The following is a 21,832-nucleotide window of genomic DNA, read 5'->3' as shown; positions in this document are numbered from 1 at the left end:
ACAATCCTCAAATATAACCCATGTTACCCTGTATTTTAACTATATGTATCCCTCAATAGACTGTCTGCTTCTCTGGGCAGAAGCTGGGCTGTGGAGCTCAGCACACAGCAGAGGCAGTAGAGGCAGGTGAAGAGTAGATGAAATAAATGGGAGGATCTGGTACAGGTATCCTGTAAAGTGGCTGGTAGGAATCTCCCTATGCTCCCTTACTTCTCTGGAAAGAAGAGCTTAAGGAAGATTTTTAAAATGAATATTTCCAATCTGCACTCGATAAGAAAGATTCTTTTTGTCTAGCCTCACTACTAGAACTTGATCCATAGACAGGGTTCTTTTCAAATATTATCTTTTGCCTGGTTAATGTATTTGTTTCTTTTCATAAATACCCTACTCTATAGTGGACATTAATCTAACCACTTAGACATGATTAGCAAGCTAAGGGTCTTACTTATTAAAAACGGTTAATTTTCCCTTCTTAAAAAAATTGAGACATTTGAATCCCTGAATATGCTCATTTATCACCAACCCCCAACAAGGCATCCAGGAGTTCTCCATGTAGGACATGAATAATTTTTATAAAAATGCAGTTGCTGACTGTGTCGTACATCCACGCAGCTTTATAAAACAAAGCAAATGATTACCATCAATTACAATAACCTCACTAGACAAGACTGCAATTAATCTACAGCTCTTCAGATAACGACTGTTGTGCTGTGCCAAGGAAAATGCCTGGCATTAATTGACTTATCACGATCAGCAATGATAGATGGGACAGATGGCAATGTGATTATTCATTGTCAACAAAATAAACACATGCTCTGTTGCGAGAAGTGTCTACTTGGGTCCTCTCAGAGGATAGCCAGAAACAGAGACCAAAGGTAGCTTTGAACATAGCACAAAATAAAAGTAAGACATGAACCTACAGGATGGGACATAATTACTTTAACTGCGGCTAACACTCAGTGGAATCCGACTGGAGGACCTTTTCTATAAGGAAATCATAGATTGTGTGGAATTTCAGCACTAGACGATGCATGACAGCTAGTAGTCTACTTGTTCATTGGGATATGAGTCACTTTAATGAAGTCCTCAAATTCCACTCCATGCTTAATAATTCCAGTGATGGGAATTCACTATTTTCAGAGGCAAACTCATTCCATCGATGGATAGCTCTCATTGTTAGAACACATATTTATTTAGCTGAACTCCATCTTTCCAGGACTTTCATCCATGGACCCTAAGTTTTTTCCTTTACATCACAGAGAAGATGCCAGACTTTTCTTGTTCACTAAACTGTTTTAAATATCTCGAAAGCCAATACCTAGCCACATGACATCGTTTTGATGCTTCCAACGTTCTGATTTCTTGCACCTAAATCCACACCGGTTTAGAGACCACTCATACTGAGGGGTTTGGAATGAATTGTAACACAGATGATGTGGTCTGCCTAGGACAAGGTGTAACAGTACTTATGCTGAGGCCAATACTCTGGCTTGCCTTGGGGTAATGGCTGTGTATGGCTGTCCTGCTTGGAAAGCTGTTCCCCCAAATCCCACCAGCCTAGAAAGCACCCCAGCTCTGCCATTTGCAATGACACCTGGGTACCCTTTTTAATTTTTGTGCAGTATGGTTTTATTGATTAAGTCCTCATTGTTTAGAAAACCAGGGTAATTCAGGCAGAGCCTGAGCTAAAATTGGCACAGTGGTCACTAACCAAAATCTCTTGGGGGAATTTTTTACAAATGCGCATACCTGGACCCCACTCCCAGAGACTCTGATTCAATTGCCTTAGGGAAGGGTTCAAATGTAAATATTTTGACAGTGTTCCCCAGTTAATTCTGATTTGCAACTCTGTTTAGATGCTTTTTTAAAAAAATTTTTTTTAACGTTTATTTATTTTTGAGACAGAGAGAGACAGAGCATGAACGGGGGAGGGGCAGAGAGAGAGGGAGACACAGAACCGGAAGCAGGCTCCAGGCTCTGAGCCATCAGCCCAGAGCCCGAGGCGGGGCTCGAACTCACGGGACGGCAAGATCGTGACCTGAGCTGAAGTCGGATGCTTAACCGACTGAGCCACCCAGGCGCCCCTGTTTAGATGCTTTATTCACTGAGTGTACTACTGAGAGAGTGCTTCACAAACCTAATAATCAGACTCTCCTGGGGCATTAAAAATGCAGATTCCTTGGAGTGTCTGATACCTGTGGTCTGGGATTTCTAGGAAAACGAATACTCTGAGAGATCAAATTGTGATATATTTCCCTTAAGGATTCTGGAAACACTCATTTATTCCAAAATTGTAGTGTCCGTACAAAGTATAAAGCACCCTTATTACACATTGAAGAAAAAGAGCAATTCTAAGGAATGCTAAAACGTAGAGATTTTGGCCAAGTAACCACCTACAGACTTTCACTCATTCATTTCATAAATTCATTAATACATTAATTTTTAGATAAGGATCAGAATAGAACAGTTCAGTGAGGGAGAAAGGCAAAGAAATAAAAGCAAATAAATGAGCAAGGAAGCCAACAATAAAATAGTTATAAATATTAAAATAATATGTATTTAAAAAGGAAGCATTTATCTAATTTAGAATAGTCTGTAATTCAGACTGGCAGTCTCTAGTCACTCTCAATTCGTGGATTTTCGCCCTGCTTTCATCACATTCCCTGCTAAACTCTAGCTCAGAATCTAAAACTCCAGGGAGTTTTTCCATTAAGGTGCCTTTGGCAGACATCCCTAATCGATCCTAGCATGTTTTCCCTACAGATCCAGGAAGGAGGCTCATGCCTGCTCAACCCTGTCCTCCTGCAGCCATTACTAATCGATCACAAGTGATCTCTACCAGCCGCCTCCCCAATAAGCAAGGCCCTGACACATTTGGTGCCCTTAGTAGTCCCGCATTTCCCACTTTATCTTTGTTGTTATCCACTCTTGAGTGCTCCAAGTGTTCCTTACATCTGGAATCCTACTTAATTTTCCAAAATAACCTTGAGAGGTATCTAAACTCGGCCTCAAACAGATCAAGAAACCATCTCAAGATCACCCAGTAAGTGTGCATTAAAGCAGGAGGTACAAACCCAGGTTCTTTGACTCCAAAGCTGATGTTCTTATAAATGATCCTACACTGCCTCTCTTCTCAGTCCAGTTCAGAGGGAACCTCCTCTGGGACTTCTCCTGACCCCTTCAGGTGAGTTGTGAGTTGGCCAGGGTCCCTGTACACCTCCAGAACAGAAGGGCACTATACTTTAATAGTTTCAATGATTTGAATAATGATTTGCATGAATGAATCAAACCTTTGAGCTCCTCTGTGGTAGGAGCTTTGTCTTTTTTTTTTTTTTTTAATTTTTAAATCTTTGTATCCCTGATATCAAGCAGAGTGCCTAGGCAGATTCTCAGTTGACCCACTTTGAACAGTCATTAAAATATGGCCACCGGACTCATTAAAGTTGGGTTCCCTTTCTCAGTGTATGATCTTGCTATATTAAAAACAAAGAGAGTTCTAGAAATGATGTTGACTGAAAACAAAATTAAAAAGACCAAGTCGATAATGAGATACCTACTTCTGCTATTTCAAAGCTTTCTTGACATCGGTTACTGAGGACTTTGAAACAGAACATAGTTACAGGATATTTAGCATATAAGCACCCCTGACCCCTAGCTGATAACCACCCTCAAGCGTAAGAGAAATTAAATGGGACAAATTAACTACACCCCACTTGTCAAGATGTCAGATGACATCTGTTTAAAGTATAACTTTCATCCTATAATTGAACCTGGTTTGGCTCACTGCTGTGGCCTGAACTCTCTCTGGGTTGATGGCGGAACACAGTGATACTCACCATTAATGGTGGCATACAATGACATTTCCAATCTGTAGAAAGTCAGGCAGACTATTTAGTTGTCTGACATTTGTTTCACGGTACATTATAGTTTTGTGCAAATAAGACCCAGTCTGCCAGAAGGGAGAATTATGGAAGCCATGCTCTCATATGGGAGCATAGATGATGGTCCAGATAGGTGTGAGGGAAGGTGTGCATGAAAGGTGAGGGTCTGGGGTTAAAATGATGCTCCAGATATACTGTAGGGCATGAGGCATGAGAGGGGCACCAATGTCTCAGAATGAAATGCCCAGTTTCATTGTGGACTTTCCTGGAAAACACTGGAAGCACGTTTATAGGCTTCGCAAAAGACAGATGGAGAAAGGAGGCACTGACCTTCTCATTTCACAGATTTAAATGAAAGCTTTCCATCTGTTATCCCACCTTGGATATAAATAGGCACCAAACCTTATTAATTGGCACTCAGCTATAGTACTTCAACAGCCCCACATACCTCCCCAGAGAAGGCTTGTCCGTTGAGGAGGTGCTCCGACCCTTGGCTGTCCTCACTCCCAAAGTGTAGTCGGATCTCCTCCAGCCGGTGGCTGTATGTCATGGGCCCTCCTGATATGTTAACCAAGTGCTCCTTGTCCAGGCGCAGGGACACGTGTCTTCCAGTGTTGTACATGGTCCCACTCACCTGCAAGGCAATGTGCAACAGGTCAAGCAAGGCTCTCTTCCCATTTCTCACCAAACCCAGCATGGTCCTTAGACCATGCCTTTTGCCTCCCCTGGATGGGAACACATTAGGTTAAGTCCACATGTGGAGAATGGAGCATCAGTCTCCTGGGGAGCATTCCTGCCCTACCTAGTTTACGTGTTACTTACCGTGAGGTATAAACCACATCTATGATCACATGATAATTTATAAATTTGAGGTATGAACTCAATGGAGACCTCAGCAACTGTGACTAATATTTAGGACACTGAACCTCATAAAAAATATAACTTGTTGCTGTTAACGACAGGGGTTGGCGAGGATGTGGAGAAAAAGGAACCCTCTTGCACTGCTGGAGGGAATGCACACTGGTGCAGCCACTATGAAAAACAGTTTGGAAGTTCCTCAAAAAGTTAAAAATACAGCTACCCTACGATCCAGCAATCACACTACTGGGTATTTACCCAAAGAATACCAAAACACTAATTCAAAGGGATACATGCACCCCTATGTTTACAGCAGCATTATTTACAATAGTCAAACTATGGAAGCAGCCCAAGTATCCATTGATAGATGAATGTACCAAAGAAGATGTGGTACAAATGGACAACAGAATATAACTCAGCCATAAAAAAAAAGAAATCTTGCCATCTGCAACAACGTGGATGGAGCCAGAGACTATGATGCAAAGCAATATAAGTCAGAGAAAGACAAATACCGTATGACTTCACTCAAATGTGGAATTTAAGAAACAAAACAAATGAGCAAAGGAAGGAGGGAGAGAGAGAGAGAGAGAGGGAGAGAGAGAGAGAGAGAGAGAGATACCGAGAAACAGACTCTTAACTATAGAGAACAAACAGATGATTACGAGAGGGGGTGGGGGATGGGTGAAATGGGTGATGGGGATTAAGGAGTGTGTTTGTCATGATGAGCACCAAGTGATATATGGAATTGTTGAATCACTATATTGTACACCTGAAACTAGTATTACGCTGTATGTTCACTATGCTGGAATTAAAACTAAAACTTCAAAAAATAACTTGCCACTCTTACCATAAATATTTGGAATGTAGAGATACTGTGAAAGTTAAGATCTCAGGTGTGAGACACTGGAGAAAGCTAGAGATGCCACAAAGGCCAAATGAGAGACAAGGATATCAAAATGGGTAAAAAGGAGCAACCCTAGTGGGACGCTGAAGGCTATGGTCTCAAGTCTCAAGTGTGCTGCCCAGTGTGTCTGTTAGGTCACTCTCCTGCCCCTGCCACCAGACGCTGCACAGAATGTGAGTGCTGATGCCTTCTCAGAGCTTGGGAATCCAGTGCTAAGCTAAAGAAGTTAATATAAGCTCCCTATTTCCCTTCTTCACTTCTGATTCTGTCTTGCTTCAGCCTCTCCAGCTGCTCACCTTACTGCTTTGTGTTCTTTTTCCCTTTTCCCTCTTTGAATTTGATATTCAGCTTCATTTTCTTAACTTAGCACCTCTCAATACTTGATCCGATAACCTTGATTCCCACCTGTGACTCTACTGCCTTAGTGCCCTGCGTCGACATAGCTCTTGGAGCAGAATGAAGCTTAAAGGAGACTTTGAATGGGTCTGAATGGAGCGCTTCTGGGCCCTCAGAGGCTGAGATAATTGGATTTTCTTCCTGCTTACTCTGACTCCTTTGGGCCTAGGTTTCTGCCCTAGGGATTCCTTAAGGGCTTCATGTAATGTCTGATACCTTCACTAGTCACAATTTTCATATATTTTCTCTACAGAACCATCCTTACCTGCCCCTCAACCTGTCTGACATTAGCCTTGTGAATAATCAGATGGGTTTGTAGATTGCTCACGGTGCAGTAATGTCAACTAAATACTTCATTGACTCATTATTCTGCTATTTTGCTGTATGGTGGAGCTCATGTGACTGGTGTTGGCCATGGGATGTGAGGAGACATGACGAACATCACTTCCAGGGTGAAACAGTGAAAAATATATGCACGTGTCTCCAGTCCCTCTCTCTCCCTGCTACACCAACCCCTGGGGCTATGTGGAAAGATGTAAATAGGCTGCAGGTACAAGATGGAGCTCATGTCAGCATTGGAAGCTGGAAGATGAAAAGGCAGATTGCAAAAATGAGCAGAATTTCCCCCTCCCTGTAACTACACTCTTTACAGTATGACTCTGTAGCTGCTCCCATCAAGATAGGGGTCTACTTCTCCACCTCTTAACTCTGGGCTGGCCTTGTCACTTGCTTTGGCCAACAGTGGATATAATGTGTGCTCCAAGAAGAGGTCTTTGGGGTTCTTGCATATTTTCTCACTCCTTCTTGGAACGTGGAGACCACCACATAAACAAGCCTGGGCTAGCCTGCTGGAGGGTGACATGACACTGAAGAGAGTCATCCCAGCCATCTTAGACTGGCCATCTTAGACTGGCCATTCCATGGCTGACCTGTCAGCTGACTGCTCCAGCCAAGGTCAGCTTAGCCTGGCCCAGACCAGAGGAACTTCCCACAGACCCACAGACTTGGAAACTAAATAACAGGTGTTTTCTAAGTGCCTAAGTTTTGGAGGTAGTTTGTTATGTATCAAAAGCTAACTAATACACACTAAAGCAATGATCTTCCCTGTCCTGAATCTGGAACTATCAACAGAAACACTGTTGAGTGCCTGGCAGTATTGAGTACCTGAACTGGAAAGTCACATGGGGGCCAGAGACTCAGCCTGCTAGGTAGCTGAAGGTCAGACAGAGAGAAAAGAGAGAGAAGCAGATGTACCAACAGCGACAGAGGAAACCATGCATCGAGACAGAACTACTTGACCTTCAGAAACCCTTTCCCCTCCTTGTTTGCGGTTCCTTCATGAGGCCTGAGCTGCATTTTCTCAGATATTTTACATCTCATCAATAAATTTATTTTTTCTCAAGTTCTCCATTCTTTGTAACCAAATAACCCCCGTCAAAAATAAATGTATATGTAGTCGATATGAGATCATAAGAACTTGTCTTTTTTTCATGTCCCAGTTCGTGATTTTTTTTGCAGTAAAATGGTTAGATAGGTTTGTGTTTGACTCTGCATTCATCGTTAAGTAAAATTTACTTTTTCTAAAATTAAGATAATATACAGATATTATGTATAGTTAGAAAGATATAGAATGGCTCAAGGAAATAAATTCAGCTACAATTCCACAATTACCTCATATTTTGGTATTATATTCTTCATACTTATATATTTCCACTCATATTTTGGTATATATACCCTTCATATTTATAACTATATATACCCATATTTTAACAGGATCGGCTTATGGCTGTGTCTGTATATTCAGATAAGTGATTTTTCATACACATGTATATATGAGTTTGTGTAGATAAATACATATTATTATTATAATGTGTAAGTATAACATCAATATATTAACACTATAGTATAATATATATTTAATATATATTTATTACATTCATATATCAATTATAATTGTATTAATATATAAATAATATACTATAATATTTAGTGTATATTATAGTAATTATATTGATTACAGTATTGATATTACTATATTATATTAATTATAGTAATTGCATATTAATATATGATATGCTATACCATAATAGACAAATGTCATATTTAATATGTAAATAAATATTATATATAATTATTGCATATATTTTATATGCACAAATAATTATATACATATTATATATACAAACATATTATTTATTAGTTAACAATATATACATATCACATGTTATTATATATATTATATAAGTATATATAATTTTCACAAACATGAATATTTCCAGGTTATGAGCCTGTTGTTCTGTATTATCATTTTGAATTGGTTGCATAATACTCCACTGCAAAAAATACATAACTTATTGTTGAATCTTATAGCCTTTTCACTTTTTCACTATTGCAAAAATAGATTTGCAATGAATCTCCTTATGGATAAATATTTTTACTAATCTAGGGGTATTTCACTTGGCAAATTCTGGGTCAAATGGTGTACACACGATTACAGTGCTTACTATCCATTGCCAAATCCATCTACTATGGAGAGTAGATCCCACAGAGCAGAGCTGGATCCCTGGAATTCTCTTCAAATGATACGGAGAACAGAACCATGAGATTCAACTGGTAACACCCCTGGGCACCTATGTATGTGAGGCAGAGTAAGAGGAACTGCTCTGAATTCTTAGAGGCTATATGCTCTGTCCCAGCAGGCAAGTATCTAGGGCCTTCCTGCACTTCTAGAAATCTTTCCATCTGTGTCTGTCTCATGTTCCTAAGTAAACTGTTGCACATTGAAATAAGGCAGGGACTGCATGCCTGTCTGCATTTTCCCAGGACTTAGAAAACATATTGGCACATAGCAGGTGGAAGAATCAAGGACTCTTGATTCAAGAATCAAGTCAAAAGATTCCCAGACTGCCTCTTGGTGACCTTGGGAGGCTCAGTTAATTTCCTGAAGCCTCAGTTTCCCGAAATGTAATGTAGAGATAAGAAAATCTCCCCTATAAAAACGGGAGATAGAAAACTATAATGCATACAGAAAACAAACATCAAAATGACAGAAGTAAATCCTTCCTTATCAGTAATTACTTTAAATGTAAATCGATTCCACTTCTATGAGGAATCTAGAGTAGTCAGAGTCGTAGAGACAGAAAAGAGAATGGTGGCTGCCAGGGGCTGGGGGGAGAGGAACAGGGAGTTAGTGCTTCATGGGCAGAGACAGTTTTGCAAGATGCAAAGAGTTCTGGAGATTGGGTGGTGGTCACGGTTGCATGACAAAGTGAATGTACTGAATGCCACTGAAATGTATACAGAATAATGGTTACTATGGTAATTTTATACGTGTATTTGACCACAGTAAAAAGTAATTGGGGAAGAATTCCCTCCTGAGCTCTGAGAATGAAATAAATAATACCTGTAACAGCCCAACATTTTCATTCTCTTCCTTCCCTCCCTTTTGACTGATGCATGGGCACCTCTCGGATGTGGAGGGACCCCTGCTGATCTTCCCCACTTCCCAGGGCCTGGTGGAATACAGCTTTGCTTGCAAAACATCACATTGAAGGACTTCCACTGACTTCTGCTCTGTGATGCTTCACTTGCTCCTCATTTTGGATTTTAACGCTCCAGGGGGCGAGGAAGCATCCAGGATCATTAAAAAATTGTTTTTTTAATGTTTATTTATTTTTGAGAGAGACAGAGACAGAATGCAAGTGGGTTAGGGGCAGAGAGAGAGGGAGACACAGAATCGGAAGCAGGCTCCAGGCTCTGAGCTGTCAGCACAGAGCCCGACACGGGGCTTGAACTCACGAGCTGTGAGATCATGACCTGAGCTGAAGTCGGACACTCAACCGACTGAGCCCCCCAGGTGCCCCCAGGATCATTTTAAAGGCCACACAGCAAACACAAAACGGGGGTAATCAGGAGTAAATAAGGCACGGTACCTTCCAGTTCCTCCACTCTTTTCCCCTACTACTTCTGCTTACACTGCTTTATCTTCATTCACTCATTCCTCTTGTCAGTTATTCAGAAAATAATCAACGCCTCTAACTGTGTGCTAGGAGCTGAGGCTGGCATGGGAAGCGAAACCAGGTACAGTTCCTGCCCTCATAGAGCTCACACTCTCCACCATGTAGAGACCAGAGTGGAGGAGGGAAGTCATGGGGAATCCATAGGAAACTCTCCCATTTGCCTATGCGTTGTTCCAGATAGATGCAACACTCCCTCGTCCCCACCCTTTTCCCTAGACACTGAAATAACATTAATTTGTATTAATCAAAAAAAGCTGTGTAACCAGGGTATGGTTTGTTGCACTTTAATTTAAAAATAAAGGCTTGACAACATTATGTATGATATCTAATGGTACATCTGCACTGTAGTAATTAACATTGCAATGGTGCTATTTTAACTGGAATGCTAATTACAGTGTTTCCAATGAACTACTTTGGTGCAGGGCATGTTAGAAAAAGTTGTCTCACGCAGACCAGGAAGCAGAGCAGAGCTGCATAGAAAAGTTGAAGCAGCAGGGGAGATCCCGGTTGCCTCTGGCTGCCTCCTGGTTCTCCTGTACGTTTTGTTTTAATCCACTGCAAAATGAGGCGAGAGGTGGAAGCGATAATCATTTTGCAAGTGAGGGAAGTGAGTGCGGTTGCTGAAGGCTCGGTGACTTATCTGGGGTCACACAACTGGCGGTGGTGGCAAAGCTAGGTCTTCCGGATTCCAAGTCTAATAGTCTTGATGTGAGCAAATGCGAGCATCTCAGCCCATTTCAGAGGGAAGCTAGCTATGCTGGGATTTTGATTTCTCCTCCAGTCTGTAACTGCAGGACTTAGGCAGGTACAGAGACAGCGAGATTCTTTTTTTCAGGAAAATAGGGGCCTGGAGTGAACACTTTGCTGCTGAAGTTCTTCCCGGGAGGAGACCTGGAGAAATCTGAAGGTCAGGGAAGTCCCTTGATTTCCTCCTCTGCAGGCATTTACACTGGTTTGAGACAGGGTGGAGCTATATGTGTTGAACGAAGCAGGTGACAGGTGTTCCACAGAGAGGCCTGTCAAGAGTGTATGTCACTCAGTATTATCTTGATAATTTGAAAACCTCTAAAAGCCATGTGTTCTTTTGCAAACCAAAAAAAAAACAAAAACAAAAACAAAAACAAAAAAACCCCAAAAAACCCCAACAAAACAACAAAACAAAACAAAACAAAAAAACCCTCAGGTTATTCATTTTGTAAAATTGGATGTCTTCACAGAGCAAATGCAGAGATTTGTAGCAGCTCATGATTGGCCAGGTCCTGTTATTAATGGGCTCATCTCTTTTATTTTGATGGCACTGCTGCGTTAGAGGGAAATAAATTCAGTCAGTGTGTTTTGGGGGTAAGGAGAAGTTTGATTCTTTGACAGTCAGTGATGATCTTACTCACAATAGCCGCCATCTTGGTTTGAACCCCTGTTTGGTGTCAGATACCATGCTAAGTTCTGAACCTGAACTTAATTAATTATCACAGTGTATCCCTCACCAAACCCAGCAGCAAACAAGTAAGGTACTTAGACCCATGCCATTTGCTTCCCCTTAGATGAGAAGATATCGGGCTCACCCCACCTGTGGAGTGGAGGCCTCCCACTCCTTCCAGGCCCCTATGGTGATTTTCCACCAAAAGGCAAACAGCCCATCGGTTGGGGAGCCGGGGCTTGGCCCCACATACTTCTGGCTCTAAAGCCTGTGCTTTTAGCTGCTGGAGATTATTAAATTGCACAGCTGACTACCTTAGCAATATGACAGGTCTTCTTTAAATATGAGTTGATAGTGTAGGAACCCCACAGTGGTTGAGAGCTGAGGGTGTTTGGGATTGTTTATTGTATTAGTTAGAGTTCTCCAGAGAAAAGGAATCAGTAAGATGTAAATGGGAAGTCCAAATTCTGTAGGGTGGGCTTCAGGCTGGAGAACCAGAGAAGAGCCACTGCTGTAGCTTAAGTCCAGAGGCCGTCTGCCACAGAATTCCTTCTGGCTCCGGGATGCCCAGTGTTTTTGTTCTAATCTGGTGTTCATCTGATTGGGTGTACCCACCCACATTATGGAGTGCAATCCGATATATTCCAAGCCCACTGATTTAAAAGTTTGTCTCATCCAAAAACACCCTCACAGAAACATCCAGAATAATGTTTGACCAAATATCTGGACACTGTGGCCCAGCCAAATTAACATGTAAAATTAACCATCACATTTATCTTAACCAAACAGTCATGCTGATACTATACCAACACATTGGTATATGGAATAAATATATCTTTTACATCACATAATATAAAAATTCAGCTGTCCTAAATTGTTCAACAAACCTCAGTCACATGGAAGGAGAGCCACTTTGAAATAATGTATGTCTGAATTACAGAAGAATTGTAAAGGAAAGCTTTGTCAAAAGCTATGTGCACAACAAGGTAAATTTATCCTTAAGTCTGGAAGGGAATTCAGAGACAATTCTGCTGTAAGTCCCTCTTGTTTAAGTTCCTATTTCCAGATTGGAAAAAAAGAGAGGAAGTATATATATTTTTAAAGACCCAATTCACAAAATAAACATATAGAAGATTTTTTGGTTTAATGGAGATCACACCTATAGGGTTGATGTTAGTTGAGGACAGCTAAGCATAAGTAAACCTTACCTTCAGAAATTCCAAAAGGTTCAAGAAGCAGTTACTTGCTTGGTGTGATACAAAGCTCGTGTGAGATTTCCTTTATATGCTCTCTCGAGGCGGCCTGACCTGAATCTCCTCTAATATACTCAAAAATAATTCCCTACAGCTTAAATGGAAATGTTAACACTACAAATGGTGTCGCTGAGAGGAAACAGAATCCCAATTGTGTAAAAGGAAGAGATGACCATTTACTTACATAAAAGCTACAGCATTCTCAACGCAGTTCATTAAGAAAGGCAGGAGGAATGCCCCGCGAATTCTGAGGACTGGGTCGGATGCTGTGCCAATGTTTTAAAAAGTTTTAATTCCTTGGGGCGCCTGGGTGGCGCAGTCGGTTAAGCGTCCGACTTCAGCCAGGTCACGATCTCACGGTCCGTGAGTTCGAGCCCCGCGTCGGGCTCTGGGCTGATGGCTCGGAGCCTGGAGCCTGTTTCCGATTCTGTGTCTCCCTCTCTCTCTGCCCCTCCCCCGTTCATGCTCTGTCTCTCTCTGTCCCAAAAATAAATAAACGTTGAAAAAAAAAAAGTTTTAATTCCAGTGTAGTTAACATACAGTGTTATCTCAGTTTCAGGTGCACAGTATAGTGATTCACCAATTCCATACAACACCCGGTGCTCATCACCACAAGCACACTCCGTAACCCGCTTCACCTGTTTCACCCATCCCCTCACCCACCTCCCCTATGGTAACCATCAGTTTGTTCTCTATAGTGAAGAGTCTGCTTTTTGGTTTCTCTCTCTCTCTCTCTCTCTCTGTTTTCTTCTTTACTGATTTGTTTTGTTTCTTAAATTCCATGTATGAGTGAGATTCTATGGTATCTGTTTTTCTCTGACTAGCTTATTTCGCTTAGCATTATCCTTTCTAGCTCTGTCCCTGGTGTTGAAAATGGCAAGATTTCACTATTTTTTGTGGCTGAATAATATTCCATCACACACACACACACACACACACACACACACACACACCTTCTTTATCCATTCATCTATCGATGGACACTTTACTGCTTCCATAGTTTGGCTGTCGTGAATAATGCTGCTATAAACATAGGGGTGCATATATCTAATAAGTGTTTTCATATTCTTTGGGTAAATAGCCAGCAGTAAGATTGCTGGATCATAGGGTAATTCCATTTTTCATTTTTTGAGGAACGTCCATACTGTCTTCCACAGTGGCTACACTGGTTTACATTCCCACCAACACAGCTGTGCCACTTTTTAGATCAGGAAACTCGGTACAGTTAGGCTAAGAACTCCACCCAGGGGAAGCAAGTAAGGGAACTACAGCTCAAAAGAAGCCTTGATGATCCAAAGTTCATGGTCGTCCAACTGTCTCAGAGAGCAACTTCAAAACCACCAATGAGAGGCTGCGGTCCGTTTCTTGTGACCCTGTAAATTTCAGAAATTTCATAATGGCAATTTTATTTATTTATTTTAGAGTTGGCGTATGAGCTCTCTTCACTCATAATGCAGGAGTGTTGGCATTCTTGCCTTTAAAATACAGTCTTACTCAGCAGATTGTCTACTATAATATGAGTGAACACAATAGGCTAATGGATATTGCCGTAATATCCACAATAAAAGCTGTGACTATATATATTTTAGGCCTTATACTTATTCCTTCACATACATTATCTTGTTTAATTCTTACGCTGCCCATGTGAGGAAGGTATTATTATCCATATTCTACAGAGAAGGAGATGGAGGTTCAAAGAGGTTCAAAGGGGTTCAGTGACTCCTAACTATAGCTCCAGAGTTAGAAATTGGCAGAGACAGAATTCCAGCCCACGCCTGTTTTTTTTTAATTTTTTTTAAACGTTTATTTATTTTTGAGAGACAGAGAGAGACAGAGCAGGAGTGGGGGAAGGGGAGGGAGGGAGGGAGAGAGGGAGAGAGGGAGAGAAGGAGAGAGAGAGAGAGAGAGAGAGAATCTGAAGCAGGCTCCAGGCTCTAAGCTGTCAGCACAGAGACCGGCATGGGGCTCGAACCCAGGAACTGTGAGATCATGACCTGAGCTGAAGTTGGGTGCTCCATTGACTGAGCCACCCAGGTGCTGCCAGCCCAGGCCTGTTTGGTTCCAAGTTCTACAGCTCTTGAAAGAGAAATCCGGAAGTTGATAAGAAAGAGCTTTGGGGAAATCACATAGCTTATAAGTAGCTTCTGGGATCAAGGATAAACTGTTAAAGCCCAAATATGGTATCCCCATGGATATGCCAGAATGGGTTCAATTTGGCTAGTCCTAGCCTGAATACCCTTGGTGATCTCTTCTTCTTCTTTTCTTTTTTAAGTTTATTTATTTATTTTGAGAGAAAGAGAGAGAGAGATGGCAGAGACAGAGGGAGAGAGAGAATCCAAGAAGGCTTTGCACCATCAGCAAAGAGCTTGATGTGGGGCTTGAACCCACAAACCATGAGATTATGACCTGAGCTGAAACCAAGTGTGGGACGCTTAACCTATGGAGATACCAAAGCACCCCTACCCTTGGTTGTTTCTAGACCCAGAACGGCAGGGCAAATCCCAGCCCCTATTTGCCGGGGGTTGAGAGATGGGTTACACCTACCTATCTTATTGTTGGCTTAGCAAGTGGGTGGCCAAGCCCATAATGTTGGCTCAGTGCCTAGAAATGTTAGTGAAGAAGGTCTGATGGCATGCTGTATAAATTAGGTGTCCTTTCATTGCAACTGAGGTTTTCTATTTTATGTCTCTGACCACTCTGCTAAGGTGTGTAATAGGTCTTCTTTGAATGTAATTAGTGAGCCTAAGAGATTTAAGAACACCACTTAGTCTGATTTCCTGTAGAGTAGCTCGAGATGCCAAAGGGCTTATTTGTAAAGGCAGGATTCAAGAAGCCAGTGGGCTGCTCGCTCCCACGGGCACTCCGGAGGCATCACTCACTTCAAGAAAATGCAACACGGCAGAAAAAACTGGAGTCAAATCACGGCTTCACTGCAGCCATAGCACATACATGGATTTGCAAAATCTGGGTACTGTGGATTCCAAAGCTAAAAGGACTTCAGAGACAAGCCTAACCTCTTCCTCAAAAAACCATAAAACTCGGACACAGAGAAGTTGAGAAGCTTATCCAGGACTGCACAGCAAGAAACTGGCAGATTCAAGACTAGAAATCAACCAACTGACAATGTTCTTTGCTCTGGGAAGCACATCTCCTTTCCCTCTTATTCTTTTGTTTTTATTTTAAATTATTTTATGCTGAGTGTACCCAAGCATATGGACTCAGAGATTCAGGGCTGGAAATGCTGGGTGTGTATATGCGAACACCACAACCCATAGAAAATTAGAGAAGATTCAGCCTGACATCTGGACATCCCATTTACATGATGTTATTCATCTGGATTCAGGGCTCTTCTCAGTGCTTTCCCAGACAGTGTATGCTGTGTAGACTTCAGAGTAATAATTAGACATTGGAGGGATTAATTGTTGAGAGATGAAAGTAAAGGATATGGAACATTAGGAAAAGGCTTTTATTTATTTGTTTATTTTTTAACGCAGCTTTGAAAGAAAGCAGAGGAAAAGTATTTGGATTTGGAGCTTGTGGGTTGGGGCTGTTAGGAAGGAAGTGGCTGAGATGTGGGTAAGGAAGAAAATGGAACCCGACTGGAGAGTTCTGCTTTGAGTTACCATACATGGAGTAGTGGAGGAAGGCTGAAGGAGTACTTCCAAGATCTCACCCACCACTCTTAACCCTGCAGGGCAGATGGAAGTTTCTTCCTTAGCAAGGCTAAGTTTCCTCCAATCTTTCTCTATCCTGTCCATCTGACTCAGTCTGCTTTTCCTATATGAAGAGACCAGGCTCTTGGAGTCAATGTTGAAAAACCACACGAAATGATCACATGTTCTACTTGTTATTATATGAATCCTATTATTATTATTATTAAGAAAAAATTAAAACTATGTACCATGGCAATAGTGACTCTTCAAATAACAGGTATGCAAATTCTATAGAGATGCTAGGCAGCATCACTGCAGTAAAGCATCTCTGGAACGTGACGGGCACTGGTGGTAATGGAGAGAGGAACAGAGAGCAGGTGCGAACAATGTTGTCTGGTCGTGTGGGCTATGCCCTTTATCCTTTAAAGGATAATGCCCTTTATCCTCCGTTTTCCTCAAGGGAATGTATGGCAGGGGCCAACATTAGGCTAGGTATGTTCTGCCACTCATAGTTTTTGGCAATGAAACCCTTGACTTATACCTCAGCCCTGTCCAGTCTCTACCCAGGGAGGGGGACCCCAGAGAATGGTGTCTGGGGTGAGTTTTTCCATTATAGTCCTGGATAGTCTTGGTATATGGGTTTTTGGATGTGAATCCTATGTACTACTTGTCTGAGTCAGTGTTGCCAACTAATGATTTCATTAATTTAATATTATTTTACTAATTTGGGGGCACCTGGGTGGCTCAGTCGGTGGGGCATCCGGCTTTGGCTCAGGTCATGATCTCACCATTCCTGACTTCGAGCCCCACGTCAGGCTCTGTGCTGACAGCTCAGAGCCTGGAGTCTGTTTCAGATTCTGCGTCTCCCTCTCTCACTCTTCCCCCCGCTCCCCAGCTTGCATTCTCTCTCTGTCTCTCAAAAATAAATAAGCAATAAAAAATTATCTTACCAATTTAACATTATGAGAAAAATTTAAATTTAATAATCTGCCTTACACGTGTCTTTCTATGCTTTATGAACATTTTAAGTCTCTACATGAAATCAGCAAGATAGGTGTGATCTTCCCATTTTCTGGATGAGAAAACTGTCACAGAGAGGGGTTATGTGACCCATCCAGCATCTCACAGCTAGTGGGTTAAAGAGTCAGAGTTTGGACAAAGACTGATTTCAAAGACAGTCTCCTGCCTCACTGTCTTTCTCCTAATCCTCCACAAGCAGGCCTTGTCTGTGTGACCCTGGCTTAATGTTGGTTTCACGAATAGTTTCCCAATCCCCCTAGCTGGACCAGCACTCTGCTTTAAATCTTAGGCTGCCAGGACTTTGAGAGCCTGCAGAGTTCCTGCCAAGCCTCTCATAGTTAGTTGGTTATCTGGATCCAATTTTTTTAAAATTTTAATTAATTAATTAATTAATTTATTTTTAAAAAAAATTTTGTTACATTTATTTATTTTTGAGAGACAGAGCACAAGTGGGGGAGGGGCAGAGAGAGAAGGAGACACAGAATCCGAAGCAGGCTCCAGGCTCTAGCTGACAGCACAGAGCCTGACGTGGGGCTCGAAGTCACAAACTGTGAGACCATGACCTGAGCCGAAGTCAGACGCTCGACCGACTGAGCCACCCAGGCGTCCCTAATTTTATTTATTTTTAAAAAAATTTTAACATTTTATTTATTTTGAGGGAGAGGGAGAGAGAGAGCAAGCAAGTGCGGGAGGGGCAGAGAGAGACAGAGAATCCCAAGCAGGCTCTGCACTGGCAGTGTAGAGCCCAATGTGGGGCTCAAACTCATGAACCCTGATATCATGACCTGAGCTGAAGTTGGACACTTAACTGACTGAGCCAGCTAGGCGCGCCTGGATCCAATTTTTATGACTCTCTAAGGAGAGGCCAATTGGAAAGAACCAGAATCCAGATAGTATCCGCTGATTTCTAGCAGTACTGCCTCCATGGAAGCCTCTGTTCCTTCTGTGCACCGGGGGCCCACCTTAGTAATCTGCACTGGTTCAAGTCAAGCTGGGTTGAGCTCCCTCTTATTTATTTAAATATATTTATACATTTTGGGAAAAGATAGCTTAGGCAAGTTTGCATTTACCCTTCCCATTTCCTGCTGTATCCTCAGCACCTGAATGATGCTAGATTTCTATTTGTTGCAAAAAAAAAAAAAAATGGACAGGATGATACCCAGCATCATCCAGGTGCCTGTCCCCAGCTCCGTCCCCCAGTCTGACTTGGTGGGTCTGAGGTGGGACTCCTCTTCCAGTTTCTCCTGATGTTCTTTTTAACCTAGGCTGTCAGATATTCAATGCTGGGGACAGGGGCACAGTAATACAGGGTAATTTTCTTTATCATTTCCCTATCTTCCAAGCTTTAAGGGTTGCTTTGATAATTATAAAGACGATAGCATTAACGCTCTCCCTAAACATGTAGTGAGCTATGAATGGATTCGTCTTCAGGCCCCTGTTTTTCCCTAAACCGTGAAAATTCAAGGTTAGACCACCTTAATTAACACACTAAAACTTGCCTTAGGAAAGTTATTTCTAGCTTAATGTCGTTTAATTCAATCCCTGACACACAAGGCTTTAGGCAAATAACTCCCCATCTCCAGTCATTTCATCTCCAAAGAGGAAAATGCCTTTTGAGGGGAATCTGGGTGGGGGCACAATGGCACATGGGTGCTAGCAAGCAGAGCACAAAGATCACCTTCTTAGCATTCCCCCCTGTGGGTGTCGCTGGTCCCACCGGTCATACTAGAATCACTGATGCCAATTTTTCAAAGACATTAGAAATAGCAAATGTTTGGGAGATAATCAGATAATAAGCCCCTTGCTCATTCCTCACATCCTCATGTGCAAGTCAATTATTCAATGTTTATCTCCCTCAGTGTCTTTGCTCTTAGGGACTCTTGTCCACCGTGAGCTGTGCCACGCTCTAGGGCACACTCAAATGCCCACAAGGGTCAGCAGTAATGTAAATAAGTGAGACAGGCCAGGTGGGAGACAACAGGGAGTGGCGGAGACTGGGGAAACACTGGGGGGCACCATTTCTTGGATATCTCTGGAAGGCTGTACAGGACACTGAGGAGGGTGGTGGTTGCCTCTGGGGAAGAAACCAAGAGGAATCAAAAAAAGGAGGGCCAGGGGTATAAGACTAACTTTTCATCTTGTGCCCTTTGCATTGTTTGAATTTTAAAAGTAAACAAAATAATTTTTAAAGAAGACAAATTTAAAATTTTGAAATAAGATGCTCTACAGACAATCACATCTCATGCTTAAATCTGGGCTATGGTACGGTGGGTATGATGTTGGACCCAGGAGCCAGTCTAGAGCAGCTGTCCATAGAGAAAGAAAGCAAGTTTACATCTGCAATTTGAAATTTTCTAATAGTTACATTAAAAAAATGAAATTAACATTAAGAATATATTTCATTAAAACATTTTTAAATGCTTTTATTTATTTTTGAGAGACAGAGAGAGAGAGACACACACACACACACAGTATGAGTGGGGGAGGGACAGGGAGAGAGGCAGACAGAATCTGAAGCAGGCTCCAGGCTCTGAGCTGTCAGCGCAGAGCCCAATGCAGGGCTCGAACCCACGAACAGCAAGATCATGACTTGCACCAAAGTCAGACGCTCAACTGACCGAGCCACCCAGGCACCCCAAGAATATACTTCATTTGACCCAAATATCCCAAATATTATTTCAACAGGTAATCTATACAGATAATTATTAATGAGATCATTTATGTTCTTTTTTCATAGTAAATTTTTGAAACTCAGAATATATTTTGTACTCAAAACACAGGCCAATTTGATCTTGAGGCATTTCAAGTACTCAATAGCCACATGCAGTTAGTGGCTACAATATTGGACAATATAGCCTACTCCGTCTTCCTTTCTAATCTGTTTTCCCTCATGCAAACTCCTTCCCTACACGAAGGAGTGTGCCATCTGGGTAGCTGCTGAGGGTACCGGACTCTGAGGGGCACTGAACACCCCAGGAATAAATTAGGAATATAGTGCCAGTAATTTATATCCGTTACTCATTCAAGAACACAGTGCCTTATTTACTGAGGTTTTGTTTCATTTCGTTTCGTTTCGTTTCCTTTCCTTTTTCTTCTCTTCCCTTCCTTTCTCTTCTCCTTTTCCTTCCCTTCTTTCTTTGTGATTCATATCACAAATTTTGTGGGGCAACCATGCATGGGAGCAGACAAATGACAGTCGCCTGGGTAGTTAGAATCTACTGACCTTGAAACCCAGTAAGGCATGGGCTAGTCCTATTTACTAGGAATGTATAACATGCCCCATTATCTAAATGACGAACCTCTTAATATTCCTCCTCAGATGTTGGATGAATCTGAAAATCATGACATAAACAGAGAAGATACATGACATAAAAGCAGGCAACCTTTTGCTCACAGGTGTATTTGTTGGGGGATCACAGAAGGATTCCCAAGTGCTTCCGTCCCACGGTTTCCTCTTTCTCCCAAGATGAGAGAGCCCCTGTTCCCATCCGGAAGGCTCCTTATTCTATATTCACCAAAGCATTTCATCTTGTCATATTAAATGCAGTGCATTTGAGATTTTACATTATGGTCCAGTCTTCACATGTTTTGCATTTCTCAGTGGCTCTGCAAGTGTCAGGAATGTTTCTTGCCCAGGAAGGCAGGCTTAAGGCCGTAAGCTGATAAATAAACATTGTCCCTAATCAGAATCAGAATTGGACTCTGATGCATTTATTTTACTGGATTCATCACTGCTGCCGTTTATGAGCGCAGCGCCTAACCAGTGCGGGGTGACCATGAAAAAAGAGACCGATTTCTAGAAACAGCATGCATCCTTTCCAGAAGCAAGCAACCAAGGAAATGACATTTTCTGACTAGAGATCACATCTAGATATACTACTACGTCGACATCACTACCATCTATTGAGTTCTATGTGTCTGCCACTGGGCATGCATTAGGAACTTGATCCTTGCCACTGCCCCAGGAAGCAGCTATTTTTACGATCACTATTTTTATGAAGAAACTGAGGCTCAGCGAGGGTAAATAGGTCACAGAGCTATACGTGTCAGAGATAATGTATGTGGAAGAGCCCATGCGGACTGCACACTGAGCTGTTATTTTGGCTCTGAGGAGAGAGAAATGACTTCCATTCAGGAATGCCAGGGATGTTTCCCTCGGGAGCTGGCATTGGAAGTGGACCTCGGAGGTGGGAGGATGTGGATGTCCAGAGATACCCAGGATAGAGGCCAGCATCAGCAGGGACTGGGGATGGGAAATACAGGTGGTGCAAAGGATGTGGCAGAGAGACCGTTCTGTGTTCTCGGAGTGATGGAGACTTGAGGGACCCAGCGTGGGGGTCGCACAGGGCATCTGTGACAGGAGGTACCAGACACGGCTGTGGGACGCGCTCTTTGCTGGTGCTTTACAAAGGTCATTGCATTTACCTTTCA

The 21,832-nt window shown here is 42.2% G+C and overlaps 1 protein-coding gene across 1 annotated transcript in view; it reads right to left on the bottom strand.

Annotated features, from left to right (window-relative positions):
• Positions 1 to 21,832, bottom strand: part of CA10 (carbonic anhydrase 10) — a 485,650-nt gene that overhangs the window by 98,357 nt on the left and 365,461 nt on the right. The window contains exon 4 of the mRNA XM_030296817.1: positions 4,330 to 4,515. Within this exon, the coding sequence (XP_030152677.1) occupies positions 4,330 to 4,515 (186 nt within the window). The remainder of the gene's footprint in view (positions 1 to 4,329; positions 4,516 to 21,832) is intronic.

The sequence above is a fragment of the Lynx canadensis genome, chromosome E1 (assembly GCF_007474595.2).
Source record: "Lynx canadensis isolate LIC74 chromosome E1, mLynCan4.pri.v2, whole genome shotgun sequence".
Classification (NCBI taxonomy): domain Eukaryota; kingdom Metazoa; phylum Chordata; class Mammalia; order Carnivora; family Felidae; genus Lynx; species Lynx canadensis.
Note: the sequence above shows the minus strand (reverse complement) of the source record. Positions and strands in the feature narration are given on the sequence as shown.